Below are 17,835 nucleotides of genomic sequence, written 5' to 3'. Positions count from 1 at the left end.
ACTAAAGTCTATTTAAGCATATAAAGAAAATGTTATCCATAAGATAGATCCTTAACACTAGAAGATTGAGTTGTTTACAAGACTTCCTCTTCAAATTTTATTTATACTGTAATGTACCCTTAGGCTGCGCCTATGCAATACGCTATCTTAGTAGATTGCCCTGGGATGACCACGTGTTGGGGAACCATTACTTTCCTATAAAGGAACCATTACATAAAGAACCTTTCACTCCTTTACCCTTATCAAGACAAAAGTCTAAGTACGTACCCATTGGCTAAAAAAATCAGTATGGCTGCGATTCCCCTTAAATTCTCATTTTGCCATTCTTTTAAAACGTACGGTTTAAAGACTTAGAAAGTTACCAACTATGGATTACCCTGTCAATTGCCAAAACCCGGGGTACGTCTATGAATACCGACCCCCACCTTCTGGCACTGAAGATACCCTGAAGGTAAAAACAGGAAGTGAGATAGAGAGACGGAGAAGATACATAGTGTCAATGCAGGACTAAAATAATCTCTCAGTATCCCCTTTCGAATAACTACATCATAAATTCTTTAAATTTGTGAAGATTAAGGTGTGAGTGTCAAAACCAGTACAATAAAGATCTACCGAAAGTACTCCCGAATTTCGTTTCGCGAAGTCCCATTACAATACATAATATAATTATTAATATTTCATGGTCGTATTATGACTTTTTTTAAACTAATATATGCAATAATATTATAAATTATTTTGTTATTGAGCTTCCGTTTTTCAGAGATATGTGCGTGATATACCTAAATACTAGGTGAGCAACTAAGCTTCCGGATTTCACACATGGATGGCGCTAACGACACATGTAGCCGACATAACATGGCGGAAATTGTGTTTTGTTTATAGCTTGAGCAGTTCTTAAGAATAACCGGTTGTAATACCAACACACATATCGCAATGCGAATGTATCTTTTCTAAAAACGAAAACGTCGAGTTTCGTGCCCAATAAACAGCATTTGCGGGAAGTTTTGCTTTTCTGCTTTAACTCGAAAAAAAACCGCAGCTAAATATGTCATTTGCTTGAGGAGACCTACGCCGAATATGCACCATCGAAGACCACCTGTGAAGGTTGGTTGAAACGCTTTAGAAGTGGCTGTTTCAACAATGAGGACAAGAAGCACTTCGGAAGACCAAAAGTAATTGAAGACGCCAACCTGCAAACGATATTGGATGAGGATCATGCGCAAACGCAAGATCTACTTGCGGAGGCAATAAACGTGACTCGTCAAGGTATTTTCAAACGTTTACATGCTATGGGAAAAATTCCAAAGGAGGGAAAATGGGTGCCGCATGAGTTGACTAAGACAGGTGAAAAGCGGAAGAGCCGCTTCGGAAAAAGGACAATGCTCTGCGTTTGGTGGGGCCAGAATGGAATCGTGTACTGTGAGCTGCTCAAACGGGGCGAGGCTGTCAATATGGGCACTGCTACCGACAAAAACTCGTCAATATGAATCGTGCATTGCTCGAAAAGCGGCCAGAATGGAACGCGAAACACGAACGAGTGAACTAACGCTCCGTGCTATCGCACTTCCGTCGTCCAGGACACCATCAAAACGCTGAAATGGGATCTGCTGCCGTACCCGCCATGTTCGCCAGACCTGGCCCCTTCCGATCATCACTCGTTCTGGTCGAAGGCACGTGGTTTGGCAGGGCTACACTAGGCCAATTTCGATGAAGTGTAAAATTGGTTGGATGAATGGTTTCGGTCCAAAGACGCGTGGTTTGATCGTCGCGGCATTCACGTGTCGCCAGAAAGATGGAAAAAATGTGGTGTGGGCAGACAGGGACGATACTTTAAATAAACCATTTGAAGTATTTCTCTTGAAATTTTCCATTTTTCATCGATCAAACATTACGAACACATCTTGGAGACTCCATTAATTTCTATACCTCGATAATATTTTTATACGAGAAATTCCCTGACACAAAAAATGTTTATGCCCCCTATTTACTACGTACATTTGCATATTCAAAAATCAATTTTCTTGTTGTCGGTTGTAGTGTATGTACACTTGAAATACGTATAAAATATACATGGGATTTTTTATGAACAATTGTGTTGCAGACACTTCTTTATAATTTTACATTATTATTGCTCACATGGAAAGTGAATTGTGAGTAAATATTTTCGTTGTTATATAAAAAATATATATTTATCGAGTTATGAGAAGTTTACCCTGAAAATGCCGAGATGTTCGAAAATACCAAAACTTCTTGAAAATTTAACGAATCTATGTGAAGACATTTCTGATCTTAAAAGTGTTGATTTGAATCTTGACAATGGACTAGCAGATATTTGAGAAGATCAGTCAAAAAAGAAGTCTATGTACCCTCAGCCGGCGATAATATAGAAAAGACCATCCTCGATGTGCCTGTACCAAGAAGAAGCATAAGGTTGCCGTCATCTTTTGATAAGAGTAACTATGAGCAAACTGAAATTGCTGCCAATGGAACTATCTAGAACGTAATAAAAGCTGAATCTACTCCGGGAAGGGGGCCAATAAATACCATTTCCAAAAAAGTAATTGAATCTACGGGGTATGCAAAAAGAAACATAATTAAGGATAGAGCAGTGCTTTTTCGTTGAAAACTAATCGTCAAACTATAGAGGACATTATAAAATAAACAAAACAAGAATCTCTCCAAATTATTGGTGAAAATTAGGCATATTTCGAGGAAAGGACAAAGCATATCTTCCAATTGTATATACAGAAAAGATTTCTTGTTGCAAGTAACAGAAGAACTTTCAACAAAATGTGAATACTCATCTAAACCAGAATTCTTGACCGACCTCTTCAAGATCCCCGAAAATTCTCATATTCCAAAAACCTGTCATATCAATTTATGTAGTGAGAATGAAACTACGAATATCTGTGGTGGTTATAGGAAACAGGTTTGTGATAAATGTACTTTTAAGAAAATCTCTATATGTAGAAGTTGCAATAAACAAAATGAAGCCTAAATAAAAAATAAATAATATTTCTACTATTTTTGTATATTAATATATCATTTATTTTCAATATTTAAATGAAATATATTTTATTTTCTTTGCAACTAATTTGTCTTATGATTTTATAGCTTAATTTTTCGAATTCTAATGTTGTGCGAACTAACCATCAAACCGGCCATTTTGACCAAGTAAATTGATATAGGTACGCAGTGCCTCAACTTGTAAACGGACCACCCTCAATATTTTGTTAATAATGGAAAATACGTGAATATGCAAAAACACGTCGATTTTATTTTCAATGGGGACATCCTTTAAGTTGGTTTCTTTTAATTGCATGAACCCTCTAGCAGGGGCGGAAACTACCACTAAAATCGTAAAAGGGAAGGGGGGTTGAGTTATATCTCGTTACAAAGGTCTTTCAATTACCTTCCAAAATGTACATTTTTTTCATTGAAAAATCGTGTACAACCCGTAAACAAGCTTCGGCATCAATCGTATTATAGAAAAATTGTTTATTAACGTATTAAATGTTCGAAATTTTTTCCATTATTTTCTAAATAGTATTATTCTATTCTCAAACTCCACTCCAACTTTCACAAAAACTTCTACTTGATTTACGTACGTGCAGCTGTAATTCCAAATCTTGAGGCTGAGTTATATAAAAAATAAATTTAGGAGATCCCCAGAGAAAAAAAACCCAGAGGTGTCAATCGGGTGATTGCGGTGGCCACTCAATTGGTTCAACTTCGACCAATCTATTTGCCAGAAAACCTATCGTGTAGCCACTGCTTAATAGGAAGACTATAGTTTGGGGGTGCTCCATTTTGTTGACAATGAAGAGAATCCCCTTGTAAAATGCTATTACCAGCCACGTCAACTTGCCTTCCTAAATTAGTTTTTATTAAATGATCTATTATCTCTTCTGGCAGATTTAAGTAAAGCTGACCATCTAGGTTTTCCTGCATGAATAAAGGACCAATAACGGCGTTCCCAATAATACCTGCCCAAATATTTACCTTTTATGAATACTATGTGTTACCGTCTTCAATTTGTTGGGGATTTTCATCGCTCTAATATGGGCAATTTTGTTTGTTAACATGTCCATTAAGGAAAAACGTACTCTCATCACTAAAGCAAATATTTTGTAAAATGTTTCGGTGGTCATTTATAAAATCTTTCATAGTGTTACAAAATAAAATTCTTCCGTCAAAATCATCGTCTAAAAGGTTGTTGAAAGATTTGCATCTTATACAGGGTGTTTCCTAAGTAGGATACATAACTTCGGGAGCGTATTCTACAGCTAAAATAAAGGTAATTTTGTTATATAAACTATATCCAAAAAATGCTTCGTTACGGAAACACAGGGTGTGAAAATTTCTTTAAAAAATTACAATTTTTAAAATATCTCCGAAACTACTTGAGACATTTTAATGAAATTTTGCAGGGTTTGAGAGTTAGCAACGGTGCGTATTTTGCGCTAAAAACAGTGGCTGTTGTGTAACCAGTGGCATGCAGGCAGGATATTTGCTGGATATTTTAAAGGAAAAATGTGGCACGCCACTGTTCTTTTCCAATATTTTGTTCCTTTTTTAATTAAGGGTTCAATTTGGAAGAAAAAAGGTCTCTTGACTTTTTTTTCCGTAGGACGCACCGTTTTCGAGCAAATAAATAAAAAACATTGTGGCTAAATTTGTTCATTCTTTTTTATTATTCTTAAGAGAAGAAATACCTGTATGAAGATATGAATTTTTTTGTTGTGTACTTGCCTGTCTGGTAGCGACATTGTCGACATTTTACTAGTCACCAACACCGTTTACTTATCTGTGCGTGAGACATCAAATTTCAGACAATAAAATGTTCACACCCTGTATTTCCGCAACGAAGCGTTTTTGGAATATAGTTCATATAACAAAATTACCTTTATTTTAGCTGTAGAATACGCTGCCCGAGTTATGTACCGTGCTTAGGAAACACCCTGTATATATGGAATTTACTTATCTTTAGCGCTTTCCGTGCTGTTTTGTGAGGCATTCCTACTTCATGTGAGAGAGTACGAACGGAGCTGGCCGGTTCAACGAAAAAACCAAAAAATTCATACAAAAATGCAATCAAATTCAATCAAATCAAGCAACCAATCAACAAATCACGAGCCACTTCGTGTAAAATACCCAAATAAACTTTTTTTTTGTTGACAACGAAACCAGTTTCGGTGAACTTAGCAACTAATTCCAACACCCATTTATGGTTTAAATTGGTGTTAGAATTCATCTCATTAAAAATTGTTGTTATTCTTGCACATTCTCCATAGATGAAACCAATCTCGGTTCTCTGTTGAACCGCATATAACATTTTGGTAGTTAACCTTGCATCGTACTTTTTCAGTCGAACAGTTTTGTTCTTACTATTTTTTCTACAAGTAGAATATTTAACTAAATTCCTTTACAAATAAAAACAAGCATGTAACAACCCAAATAACTGTCTGTGGTTTGTAAAACCCAGACCCAAGATTTGGAAGGGTTGAGCAGAAGGATTACAGCTGCCTGTAGAGAAATCAATTAAAAATGTCTGTGAACATTGTAGTGAAGTTTGAAAACTGACTCTATTACCGTTTTGAAAATAATGAACAGCATTTTGAACACTTAAAACATCGATCGATGGTGTAGATTGTTCCCAATAAAGAGATACAAGTGCATTTGGAGAGGTAATTAAAAGACCTTTCAAATGAGGTATAACTCAACCCCCCTTCCCATTTAAGATTTTAGTGATTGTATTCACCCCCGCTAGAGGGCACATGCAATAAAAAAGACTCACTTAAAGAATGTCCCACCTGAAGATAAAATCGACATGTTTTTGCATGTTTACACATTTTCTATAATCATCGAAATATCGAGGGTGGTTTGTTTTCAAACTGACACACTTTATGACGAATATCAGTAGTTTTAGTGTTAAAAAGTGCCGACACCCATCTGCGGTCAAATTGTCTTTGTAAATGTATGGGCCAACTCATGCGTTTAAGCCGAAACGTCCTTGATATTCGTGTGGATTTTCCGGACATGTGAATTGTACGATTGAACATGCTGAGTTGGTAGCCCTGCACTCGTCCATGGATATCACGTTGGAAAGAAAATGGGATTCGCTCCAACAGTGCCATGATATTCCTACAAAACGCTGTCCTCCGTTCAATATCTCCGGGATACAAGACGTGGATGATCTGAATTTTAAACAGGCGACATTTTTGTTTATTCAAGACTCCCCGCGCTGCCCAATGAGGCCCGTTAACTTCTTCCGTTATAAACCTTGTCGAAGTAGAAGGATCACCTTGAATCTAATGGAGAATTTGACTGATTGCCATTTGTTATCTTCGAGGAAATTTTAATATTTAATTCTCCTCCAGGTAAACTTCCACTTGATTCCGATTTGATCTACGCGCTCAACTTTTAGGCTTGCTAGGACAATGCACCCGAGTAAGATAGATTTCTAAGAAGGAATGGAAAATAATTTTCGATAGGTTGTTGCCCTTCAGGATACCACTTCAGATATGTTTCCGAAATATATTAACTTTCACAGTTCGATACGAAGCGTAATACGTTTCTAGCATATCTCTATTTTCTTCACTTGAGAGAGGCACATGAATAAATTCATATTAAGTTATAACTGTAGGTAGCATTAAACGAAATTCAATTGAGCTGTTAAAAATAGTTTTATTAGACGAAAATGTAGTTGCTAAATCCTACGCATGCTCTGCAAAAACGGGATTTTGTATTTATAAATCTCAAGATGGCGCCCTTAGGAGGAACAAAATTGATGATGGTTGCGGAAAATCGAAACGCCGGATTTCAAACATGGCATCGTCACGTTGTAGACTCGGAGGACTGGCAATGTTGAAATGCCAATTACTTCAATTACTTAACCGAATAAGTGTAAGAAAAATAAAATTTCCAAAATTTCTGTTTTTTTTTTTGGAATATCGCCGAAAGTCATCAGGATTTCTCAAATTTTGAAATGGCACATTTTTTAAGTTTAAATTGTGAAATTTGCTCAATCGTGTCTCAATTCAACCGGCCGAGCATATTTTATTTAAGCCGAATTCTTCACGGTTGGATTTCGGAAACGGCGACCCTGTTAGACGCCTATTTCTTCTCGATTAAATAAATATAAATTCAACTAAATATTGATTTTAGTAAATTACTCAGAGAAGATTAGTGGTATAACATCAATTACTAAGTAGAGCAACTCCATTTAGCACCGTTCGATAACTAAATTCTGCAAATGCAATAGTTCAAGTTGCAGTGCATTATACTGCCTGCAGTTGCAAGAAGTCCCATGTTTCTAAATTGAACTAAATACCTACATTTTTACTAATATTTGTCCAATGTCCAATGTGTTCATGCAAGCGACATTTTGACCATAGAAGAGACTGAACTCTCAAATCCTCTTAAATATTTTTCATATTTGCTTCAGTTTCCGAGATATTGAAACATATACTACGTGACATAAAAAACGGAACACCCCGTAAAAATGGTTTTATTTAAATAGTTTTTGGTACGCATCTTTATACAGGGTGGCCCATTGAAAACGAAACAGAGGCATTTGCGGGTACTTAGAAATGTATATTTGAAAAATGCTCGGACACGTAAACTTTATATTCGAGGGGGACACATATAAACGTATACTCGATCCTTTCACTTCAACACCCTAGCCGGGGTGAGTTAAACCATTAAAATCTTAAATGGAAAGTATGGTCGAGTAGCACCTTGTTTGAAAGGTCTTTCGATTCTCGTTATAATGATACCCAAATTAACTAACTTTTATTCAGTAGTTTTCGAGAAATTTGGAAAAATGTGAATAAATTGCCAACATCAGAACATTGCCATATCAGAACACAAAAACCCATTAAAATTTCAGCCATATTTATCAATGTATTTACGAGTTATTAGGAATTTTAGGTATTTTTTACTATAAAAATTGGAATAAAATATCAACAAAATGACTGCAAAATATAATTTATTGTTGTAGAGTACGCTTAGAAACTGCTTTTAGATTAATCAAATACGCACCAGACGCAGGATGCAACGAAGTGATCATCAATTAAGCGAGTTTGAGAGAGGTCGAGTAGTGCGTCTACGAGAGGTGGAAATCGCCACTAGATTGATCTGTATTGTAAACACTAGAGTGAGGTGCTGTCCGACATGGTTTCAAGGAGAGCAAACAGGCAAAAGGAGAGATCCTGGACGATCCCGAAGAACCACAGAACGCCAAGATCGCCTCATTCGAATTATGGTCCTAAAAGACAAGTTTGTCTCGTCGAGGACACTGGGGGATCAGTGGTTTGCCAAGTATGAAAGGCCCATTTCGATTCGAGCCATTTATCGCCGGATAAGAAGTTTTGGATTTATTTTGTTACCGTCGCCATCTTGTGTTACCCCTCACTTTAAATCATCGTTAAAATCGACTACAGTGGTGTAGGGAATTGATGCATCGGAATCTGGAATGGGATAATATCGTGTTTTGTGATAAATCCAGATTCGGTTTGGGTATGCGTGATGCTCGGACAAGAGTAAGAAGAAGACCGGATCTTCAGTTTACAATACAGAGGCACGTCTATCAGACTGTTAGGATAATGGTTTAGGGTGCTGTTGCATATGATAGCAGTTCACCTTTACTTTTCATTAGAGACAGTATGACAGTTCAACTATACATCCAAGAAGTCTTGGAACCTCATCTCGTCCCTAATCTGGAAACTCTTGTTAATCCAGTTTTCCAGCAAGACAATGCATGACCATATATGGCTAGAGTGACTACGGAGTTCTTTCATCAAAATGCAATCAATCTGCTACCTTGGCCACCTCGATCTCCAGACCTCTCACCGATTGAACGTGTATGGGATATTGCAGGTAGAAGGTTGTATAATTTACCCCGTCCCCCATAAATCTTAGCGGCGTTATGTCATGTTATTCAGTTAGCTTGGAATGAGATCACCCAAGAGGACATCAATCACCTCATTAGATTCATGCCTGGACCTGTACAGGAATGTGTAAGGCACCGCGGAGGACAGACGATTTTTTTTTTGGTTTTTAATAATTAAATTTGTTCAGTTTTTTAAAGCAGTATTTGTTTTACCGTAAGAAACATGCATACCAACATTATTTAAATAAAACCACTTTCACGGGGTGTTCTCTTTTTTATGTCGCATAGTATATTTTCCCGTCGTCAAACGTATTCAGTTACAGAAAAAAGATTCTGTCCTACATACTTATAATCTCCTGCTGACAAATTTACTCTTTTGGCAGTATAAAAGCGCCGAAATCGAGAAGAAATATGGCATGGCACTCGACATTGTCACGCCTCTTACAACTCCATTAGAGTGTCAATGGGAATTTGATGATTTCTGAAAAGAACTAGGGCGGAAGTGCCTGTCAATACGCAGTTTGCTGCAGCAGATAGCGAATGCCAAATAAAAAAAAATCATCCTCAGGTAATGTTACACTTCAAGACGGTCTCGCTTACGTATGAAAACCTTCATGTGATTTGAGCTGATAAAGTCACATATAAAAACATTCTCTGATAATTTTTCGTTCTCTCATCCAATTTGGGCTGAAAATCGTGTTGCGATCGAAAACATGAAAATAGCCGAATTACGACGTTTTAGACTAACCTGAACTAACCCGGAAATACAATGTGTTCCTCAACATAAGCAGGGCAGGTACGCGTGGGTAGCTACGTCGTGGCAAATATCGTACTAGACATGGAACTTATGAACAAACACCTCTCAATCTACATGAACTGAGTAACGTATGAAAATTTCTATAAGCGAAGTTAATAAGTTCTTCACGAGCGACAAAAGATCAATTTCACCACCCACTGCCTTGGAAACTCATTTCATCTAGTGTTCGGTAATTATTAATTAGAGCGCCTTTGTCCTTTGTCAAAGCTACTCCCAGTGCTACTTAACAAACCTCCAAAATTAAACTTGAAACTAGTTTAATTATAGATGTTGTAATTTACCTACTTGGGGTTGAGAATTCGGATTAATTACTGAGAATCTGGATAATAAGATTAAAGAGGTGGTTGCAATGAGATTAAAAGTTGTGAATCTTCATATCTAGGAACTATGGAGAGACAGGTAATTTTTGTTTCAGGATTCCTACGTATGAAATCTAGTGCAGATTCCTCGGCAGCAGATTCTGGAAATTTCGGTATCAAGGACGTCATGGCAGCATTGCGCTGGATAAAAATTAATATCGCTGCCTTTGGGGGAGATCCCAATCGCGTGAATCTGATAGGAGAAGACACTGGGGCTGCTATAGTCAATTTGTTGTTTCTGTCTCCAAGATCCAAAGGTAAGTACAATGAAGTATGTTATAAATCCTTAATTAATTTATAACTGGTAATAATATATTACTCATCATAGAAATCGCAACTCCTAGTGTTAATATAGCAAATTGAACCAAAGTCGGTATAAGTATTTAGATGTATTATTAGTAAAATTCATCAGATCTTATACACAACGCCGTGCGCTATATACAGAAAGTGTCAGACCCAATAGCTGCACCGTACATTAAACGCATTGGAGTCGCGCCTTTCCAACAAGACAATGCACAGCCACACATTGCTCGTATAATTATTGCTCATCTATAACACCGTAATGTTAATGTGTTTCTTTGGCCCCCACGCTCTCCTGATCTTTCCCCCATAGAGCACGTATAGGACATGACAGGAAGAAGAGTTACTACATTAGAGAACCCATTACGTACTTTAGCATAGTTGCGAAATACAATTCAAGTTGCCTGGGATATACTGTTTCAAGAGGAAATCGACCGTTTGCTTAGAAGCATGCCCAGACAAGTTTCTGAGGGTGTAAATTCACAAGGTGGTTACACACATTATTCAAATTTTAAAAACTTTCTGGACTTGGTGCATTCCCCAGTTACCCCGTTTATTTATTATAGAATTGTCAATATAGTTGCAAAGTTTAATAAAAACACTCGCATTATTTCCAAGTGTTAGAATTTTTATAGCATATATACAGCAATATATACTATTATATAATAGTATATATTGTTTGTAAAAAAGCATTTGCATGACCAAATAGGAACTTAGCGATCACCTAAGTGTCGCTTGAGGCCAGTTTATTGATTTTATAGTCGGCACCGTGGTATTTCAATGGAAACCAAGAATGGGCCACAAACTCCCTTTTAGAAAGGACTTTATTGTTATTCCAACCTATACATTTCGTATTTTGAATCTTTGGCGATGGATCTAAACAAATCTCTGGAAGACAGAATAATTTAATTAAGCTATTACAAACACTTAAAAATGTCTCTTACATCTCTGTTCAAGATCGTCGTATAGAAATACCTATTATAATACATTGAGACGCTGAAGAGCTAAGAAACTTCTCTTTGTCAATTAGTTTATAGATTTTGAAAGGAGATCCTGTTCTTTAACGTTTCGTCTAAGCTCATATAAACACGAATAATATTCATAATTTCCAAAATTCTCAATCCGACGTTAAAACGCTATCAAAAATTTTTGGTTTTTGATAAATTTTCGAAAATTTTTAATTTTTGAGAAATTTTCGAAAATTTTTGGTTTTTGAGAAATTTTCGAAAATTTTTAATTTTTGAGAAATTTTCGAAAATTTTTGGTTTTTGAGAAATTTTCAAAAAATTTTTATTTGTTAAAATTCTACTTTACGGCCACTTTTTGCACAAACGACATCCTGCAGAAATTATTATTAGTTTTATAACATTTTAGATTTATGGGACCATCCTCAAGTTTCAATATTGTTTATCACATATCAATGTGTTGAGAATTAAGAGCCGATTTGAAATTTTCAGTAAAACATTCAGGGCCAGACTTGAAATGCCCAGCCTGAGGGCACACACATCTAAAATATCGTAAAATAAATACTTTAACAACATTCGGTAAAACTTAAAAAGTAGCTATGGCGAAGTAGTTTTGGCTTTTCGATGCCTTGTTAGATAATCTTACAATCCGCAAAACAACGTGTTAACCATTTTCAATGTTTCTTAAATATCTCAAAAATAAAACATTTTCAAAACTGTTTTAAGGTGAAATTGATATGTGAATATCACCAGTTAGAACTCTTCCTCTTCAAGTAATGTTGTTTTTCCAGTAATAATTAAAGAACCCGTAATATCCGTACAAGAACGGAACTCAGTGGAAGTCTTTCAATAAACAATGCTTTTTTTATTTGCAGGATTGTTCAAAAGAGTGATATTATTAAGCGGTACTGCCTTAAGTCCTTGGGCCACAATGCACAATGCGGACAGCATTAGACTTTCTGTGGCAAGACAAATGGGATGTTTGCCACAAGATGCTAAAGGAGATGACTTGGAAGACATAGCACCATGCATGAGATCAAGGTAAGATCACTCAGAATAATTAGAACACTCTTCCATACCACAATTCGAACAAAATTTCAACAATCCCAGAAAAATATTAGTGCCTTTTCGAATTTTAAGTTCGATAAATTTTATACCTGATATGGATTTATAATAGATCGAAACAGTATGCCTACAATCGCGGCCATTTCCTAAAACATGCCAAAAGATTTATGTCGAGCCATCAGCATAACAATAATGTGGACGTTGGCCAAAGTTTGTCTAATAATACTTCTACATTTGAGGAAAATTGTATCTTCCAATTCTTGAATACTTTCAAGTGTAACACTTTACATTTTAAACAACTTGTTACGAAAAAAGTCTAGTGAACTGAGATCTGGAGATCGTGCTGGCCATACTAATGCATCTCTCCTCGCAATCCATTTTTCCAGAAATCGTTCATTGAACCATTCTCGAAAGAGACTCTACGATTGCTTCGCTAATAACGGTTAACATATTGAGCAGTTAACACAATGAATCATTTAATCTCGATAAGCTGTTTGCTCTAGTGCACATTTTTCCTTATAACTCCCTACTGCATAAACCGATTTCAGTTTTCTGGATACAGTTACATAGCAAATCGAATTCGGCTTGCAGTGATGTGTCATTCGAAGGGGCCTGATATAGAACATTTTTCCGACAATGTAAAATAGAGGATCTTTGTATCTTCCTTTTTTAATGGATTTTCAGCTATTGTAAAAATGACTCTTTGGACTTTTATTAATTAACTTTTTTTATTTACATAAACATCATTTAATCATATTAATATTCCGCTTCAATAGTAAGTTCGTAAACAGTCCTATATAACTGATAACTTTTTCCGGTTATGTAAAGAAACCATTGTTAAGGGTAAGTTAGTTTAACACTAGTAGATCTATAAGGACAAAGGAATTATAATAAGCTCTATTAAAGTATTTAATGGGGAACTAGCGACTATTAGTAGGTGAATTGTGTTTATTTGTCGACTTAATGAATGGAATTTACATTCATAGCAAGTATACTCGAGTTATTTAAATCAGCAATCACGACGCTATATTTCAAAAATGCTTCTTTATCAAGATAAATGGTGCGAGATCACATTTGTATATGAATTTATTTCAGAGTTGTTTCAGTTCTTGAGTTATTTTCGTTAAATTTTGAACACAGAACGAAAATCAACATATACAGGGTGTTCCAAATCCGATGTGCCATCATAACTATTTCTTAAACGGTAAGAGTTACAGGGTCGGTTAAATTAGAAAAAATGTACCAAATTTCATACCCTACTAAGAACTGTAAACAATGTTGCCAAATAATTTTTAGTTTATGAGTTATTATGAAAAAACTAAAATTCGGTCAAGTTTAGTTTTTTAAATAAATCAAAAACTAAAGGTGTTTCATCAAAACATTTGAAATAAAAACTTCACAGTTTTCTTATGTCTACAGTAAATTTCAAAGTTTTAACCGTTGCTTAGATTTTGAGATAATGACAACAACTTGCGGTTTTTATATACGAACCTATATATTTTTTGGCCATTTTTAAAAGTTCTTAGTAACCCCCTTGCAATGATCTATCCCAAGATAGAATTTTTTATGTTTCAATAAAAAAAAAAATGTTGTATTTTTATCTCAATAAGCCAAGCCGGTCCTGGAGTTTTAAGTAAAAAATGCTTTAACTTTATTTCTCTTTAGCAGGCTTAGCAATAAGTGAAATGTTATTATTGTTGCTCTGGAGTTAAGTGGTTTGTCAAAATCAATGTCATATTGCAATACATTTTTTAAATTCCATTTGCGTCCGAATTTTAATACAAATCGTAATGCAGTTTTCAAACGAGGAAAAAACCGATATGCTGATCATTTACATTAAAGAATTTCGAAATGCTAAAAATGCCTTACAAATTTATCGAAATTTATTTCGGGATAGAAGAGCACTCCATCATAAGTTTAGTTTACAGCTCTTAGAAGAGTTTGAAATTTGGTACATTTTTTCTAATTTAACCGACCCTGTAACTCTCACCGTTTAAGAAATAGCAATGATAGTACATCGGATTTGGAACACTCTGTACATATATATATATATATATATCCTCTGATAAAATCCATATACTAATAGCATATCAATCATTTCAACATATGTGCAAGCTTTGGCCATTTTAAAACACGAAATTGCACAAAATTTGAAAATTTATTAACAAACTAAAAACAAAAAAAAAACTTCAAATAACTCAAAAAGGCCAATTTTAATTTGTTATATCGAATTAATCTTTGTAGGGATGTTAACGGAGGTCACTTTGAACGTTTAATAAAAGCAAACAGTTAAAAAAAATACACTTATTTATGAAGTGCACGATTTATAAGTTAAAATTGCGTTTTCAAATAGTTTACGAGATATTTAACTTAACGAATAGTTACTGCACTAGAAATGCGGCAAACTTTAAAAATCAAATATCTCAAGAAAGAGTGCTTGTAGAGAATTCCATCATGAGACCTTTTTTTTCCTAAAACTCGTAGGAAAACACAAATTTAGTCATAAATAAATCTTATACCGGGTGATAAAAAAATTGTGCCTTTTTAAAGAGGGTTCATCGAGCGCTGACAACGCCCTCTACATTGTACACCGAAAATGTAAACGGATTCTGATTTCTCACCCCTAGAAACCCCTCGATACGATATTTTGTGTTGATAGCAACATTACCAACGAAGTAGTTGATTTTTTTTTCAATTTTTTAATTTTAACTTTGACGCCCTGTATGTCGAAAACCGTCCACTTTTGGATGAGACAAACTAGGTTAAATCATCATGTTCTCGCCCCAGGAATATGTGGTAGGATGTCGTACAGACCTTTTACTGACACCCTGTATATCACATCACAATCAAAAACCAATCACTTACTACCCCCAATTAATTTTCTTTAATTTCAGATTCAGCGTGTTCCACAAATTTCACATATTCGCCTTTCATAAATTTTAGTTCAGGTTTGTTCGTTGTTCTACTCATCTTTTCTAGATTCTGAAAACGGTGATTTGTAACCCAAAACAAGGGTTTTGATCTAAGCTCTTAGTAAATTATTAATGTTATTCTTAGTCAGTCTTAACTGAGAAAAATGCGCAATTCTACCCTTAATTGTGTGTAAGACGTTATTTACAGATGAAATAAAAGAAGTGTGCGTGAAGAAAGTCCCAGAGAAAAAGAGCCATCCCGGCTATTTGTTATATTGCCGTGTTTGGAGGAGTTTCCCGAAACGCGTCGATTGATTTTTTTGGGAGGTATGTTTTGACGTCTACTTGAAGCCCGAACGACCAACCCCCTAAGAGGGGGCGGTACAACCCCATAAACTTGAATAAGGAAGAGGACTCGTGTGACGCCTAATTTCCAACGTCTTGGAACTCTGTTCAGAACAGGCCATGACGAAAGCAATTTTGGCGAGTCCTTTTTACAAAAATTAAAATTTCGTTTATAATTCTTTTGTGTGTGTAATGAATAAAATTATATTCTATCTGGCAGAAAATAACATCTCAGTCACTTCTCATTGAAATTGGTAAAATCTAGAAACGATAAGTGCGTAATTTGCAAAGTCTGTTGGGTTTCTTGCAAGCAAATTTAACTATGACAAATAAAATTAATTTTTTGCAAAAACCACTGGTTAAAATTTCTTATACCATAGTTTGTTGTAAAGGGGGCTTCATGATACTTAAAATCAAGTACTACACGACTCTTCTTCTCAACTCAAATTTCACTGATTGGAACGCCCCCTCTTGGGGGGTTGCTCGTTTAGACGCCGAGTGTACATCAAAGCATGTTCCCAAGAAAGTCGACACGTTTCGGGAAAATTCTCGACGGTATAACAGGTATCCGGGATGGCTCCTTTTCATCGGCACGCCCTGTATTTGCGGTACCTTTGTAAATTTTTGACGTGAAGACTGAAGTTCTTCACACAATGATAAATTTTCTGGCAGTGGCAAAAATTTAATAGGGACAAAATTTCTTTCGGTGTTTATCACTAGTTATGGCTACAACTGCTGCTTAATTACGAAATGCCCGACTTTTCGTGGAGAATTGAGATGGTGAATGACATTCTCGGTAAAATATGTTAACCGCAACCCCGAATAGCATTCGGGGCATCCAATATACCCCGTTGATAAAAGTCAGCCTGGAACGAGTTTAACGTTCAAACTTTGTTCGCAATCCCTTGCAAATATCAAATGCAGTACATCAGAAAATCGACGTATACATTCTTATATTTCCTTTTCCTTTTCCACAACGTCAACAACTTCGAAGACTAATATTTCACGAACAGTACACCAACTCAATATCATAAATGTAGCTGCCGCGAAGCACTCATGTCCAAACTTGCTACTAACTCCTCACATCTGCTTCCCGGACCACAAAACTCACGTCAACTATAAACTAAATCGCTATCTTAACATCTCAGTTTGACCTTCCTGAAGTGGAAACTTATCTGCATTTATACGGGATTTCGGTCTTATTCATCGTCTCTTGTGAGAGATAGAATCAAATAATCTGTCAAGCCCAAGAAATTCTCCAGAGGGAGAAGACATTCAAGATTATGTGTGCGTGCTTACATGACGTGCATGAATAAACATGGTTTAGACAATGGGATTTGTCTAAGTGCTATTGTTCTCGAATCCGCTTTACTTTAAATGGAAACTTTCATTTTCAGACCTCTGCAGGCAATTTTAGAAATGGAATTGAATAGCGTCCGTTTCATGCCTCCAATATCTCCTTCTCTCCCCATCGACTCCGAGTCTACCGACCCGGCATACGCCATGGAGCACGCCAGCGATACCTTCATCACTTCAGAAATCATGCTCGGGATCACCACCACTGAAAGCTACGCGGACTTTAATGCTAACGACATCCAGTATGGATTTGAGGAGGACCAAAGAAATCGAGTGCTTAGGACGTTTGTAAGGAACACTTTCGTTTACCATTTGAACGAAATTTTTAGTGCTGTGCGAAACGAATACACGGACTGGGAGAAACCGATACCTCATCCCATCAACATTAGGGATTCTGTTATGGAGGCTTTGAGTGATGGACACACAGTGGCCCCTGCCATCAGAGTGGCTTATTTGCATGCCCGGAGAGGAGCCAAGACGTATTTTTTTCATTTTGGGTATCAGAGCAAGGATAGCGACTATCCACAGGTAAAATGGCGTCTCGGTTCGATACTTCTATCATCCGAAGTAGCTTTTTATATACGGGGTGGCGCAGATAGGAGTTACCACTTTCCGCATACGCGCATACATACGTCTAGAGGAAAGAGCTTCCACCTTAAATTTAGATAAAAGTTCCCACATATTTAACTTAGTACATTTTCATATTACAACTGAACCACGCGGCAATTTTAAAATCCGGGGAGAAAGAGCTTTCACCTCACATTTAGCCGAACGGATTACCAGTAGGTCGTAGGACCTTAATATGCAGTCAAGGGAATGAAAT

General features: G+C 36.2%; 1 protein-coding gene across 5 annotated transcripts in view; it reads left to right on the top strand.

Annotated features, from left to right (window-relative positions):
• The window catches only part of LOC136346742 (neuroligin-4, X-linked-like), a 155,275-nt gene that overhangs the window by 104,741 nt on the left and 32,699 nt on the right, over nt 1-17,835 (top strand). For all 5 annotated transcript variants that reach the window (XM_066296126.1, XM_066296125.1, XM_066296122.1 and 2 more), the window contains 3 exons: nt 10,126-10,326; nt 12,210-12,375; nt 17,054-17,540. In XM_066296126.1, coding sequence (XP_066152223.1) covers nt 10,126-10,326; nt 12,210-12,375; nt 17,054-17,540 — 854 coding nt within the window. The remainder of the gene's footprint in view (nt 1-10,125; nt 10,327-12,209; nt 12,376-17,053; nt 17,541-17,835) is intronic.

Source organism: Euwallacea fornicatus, chromosome 24 (genome assembly GCF_040115645.1).
Source record: "Euwallacea fornicatus isolate EFF26 chromosome 24, ASM4011564v1, whole genome shotgun sequence".
NCBI classification, from domain to species: domain Eukaryota; kingdom Metazoa; phylum Arthropoda; class Insecta; order Coleoptera; family Curculionidae; genus Euwallacea; species Euwallacea fornicatus.
Note: the sequence above shows the minus strand (reverse complement) of the source record. Positions and strands in the feature narration are given on the sequence as shown.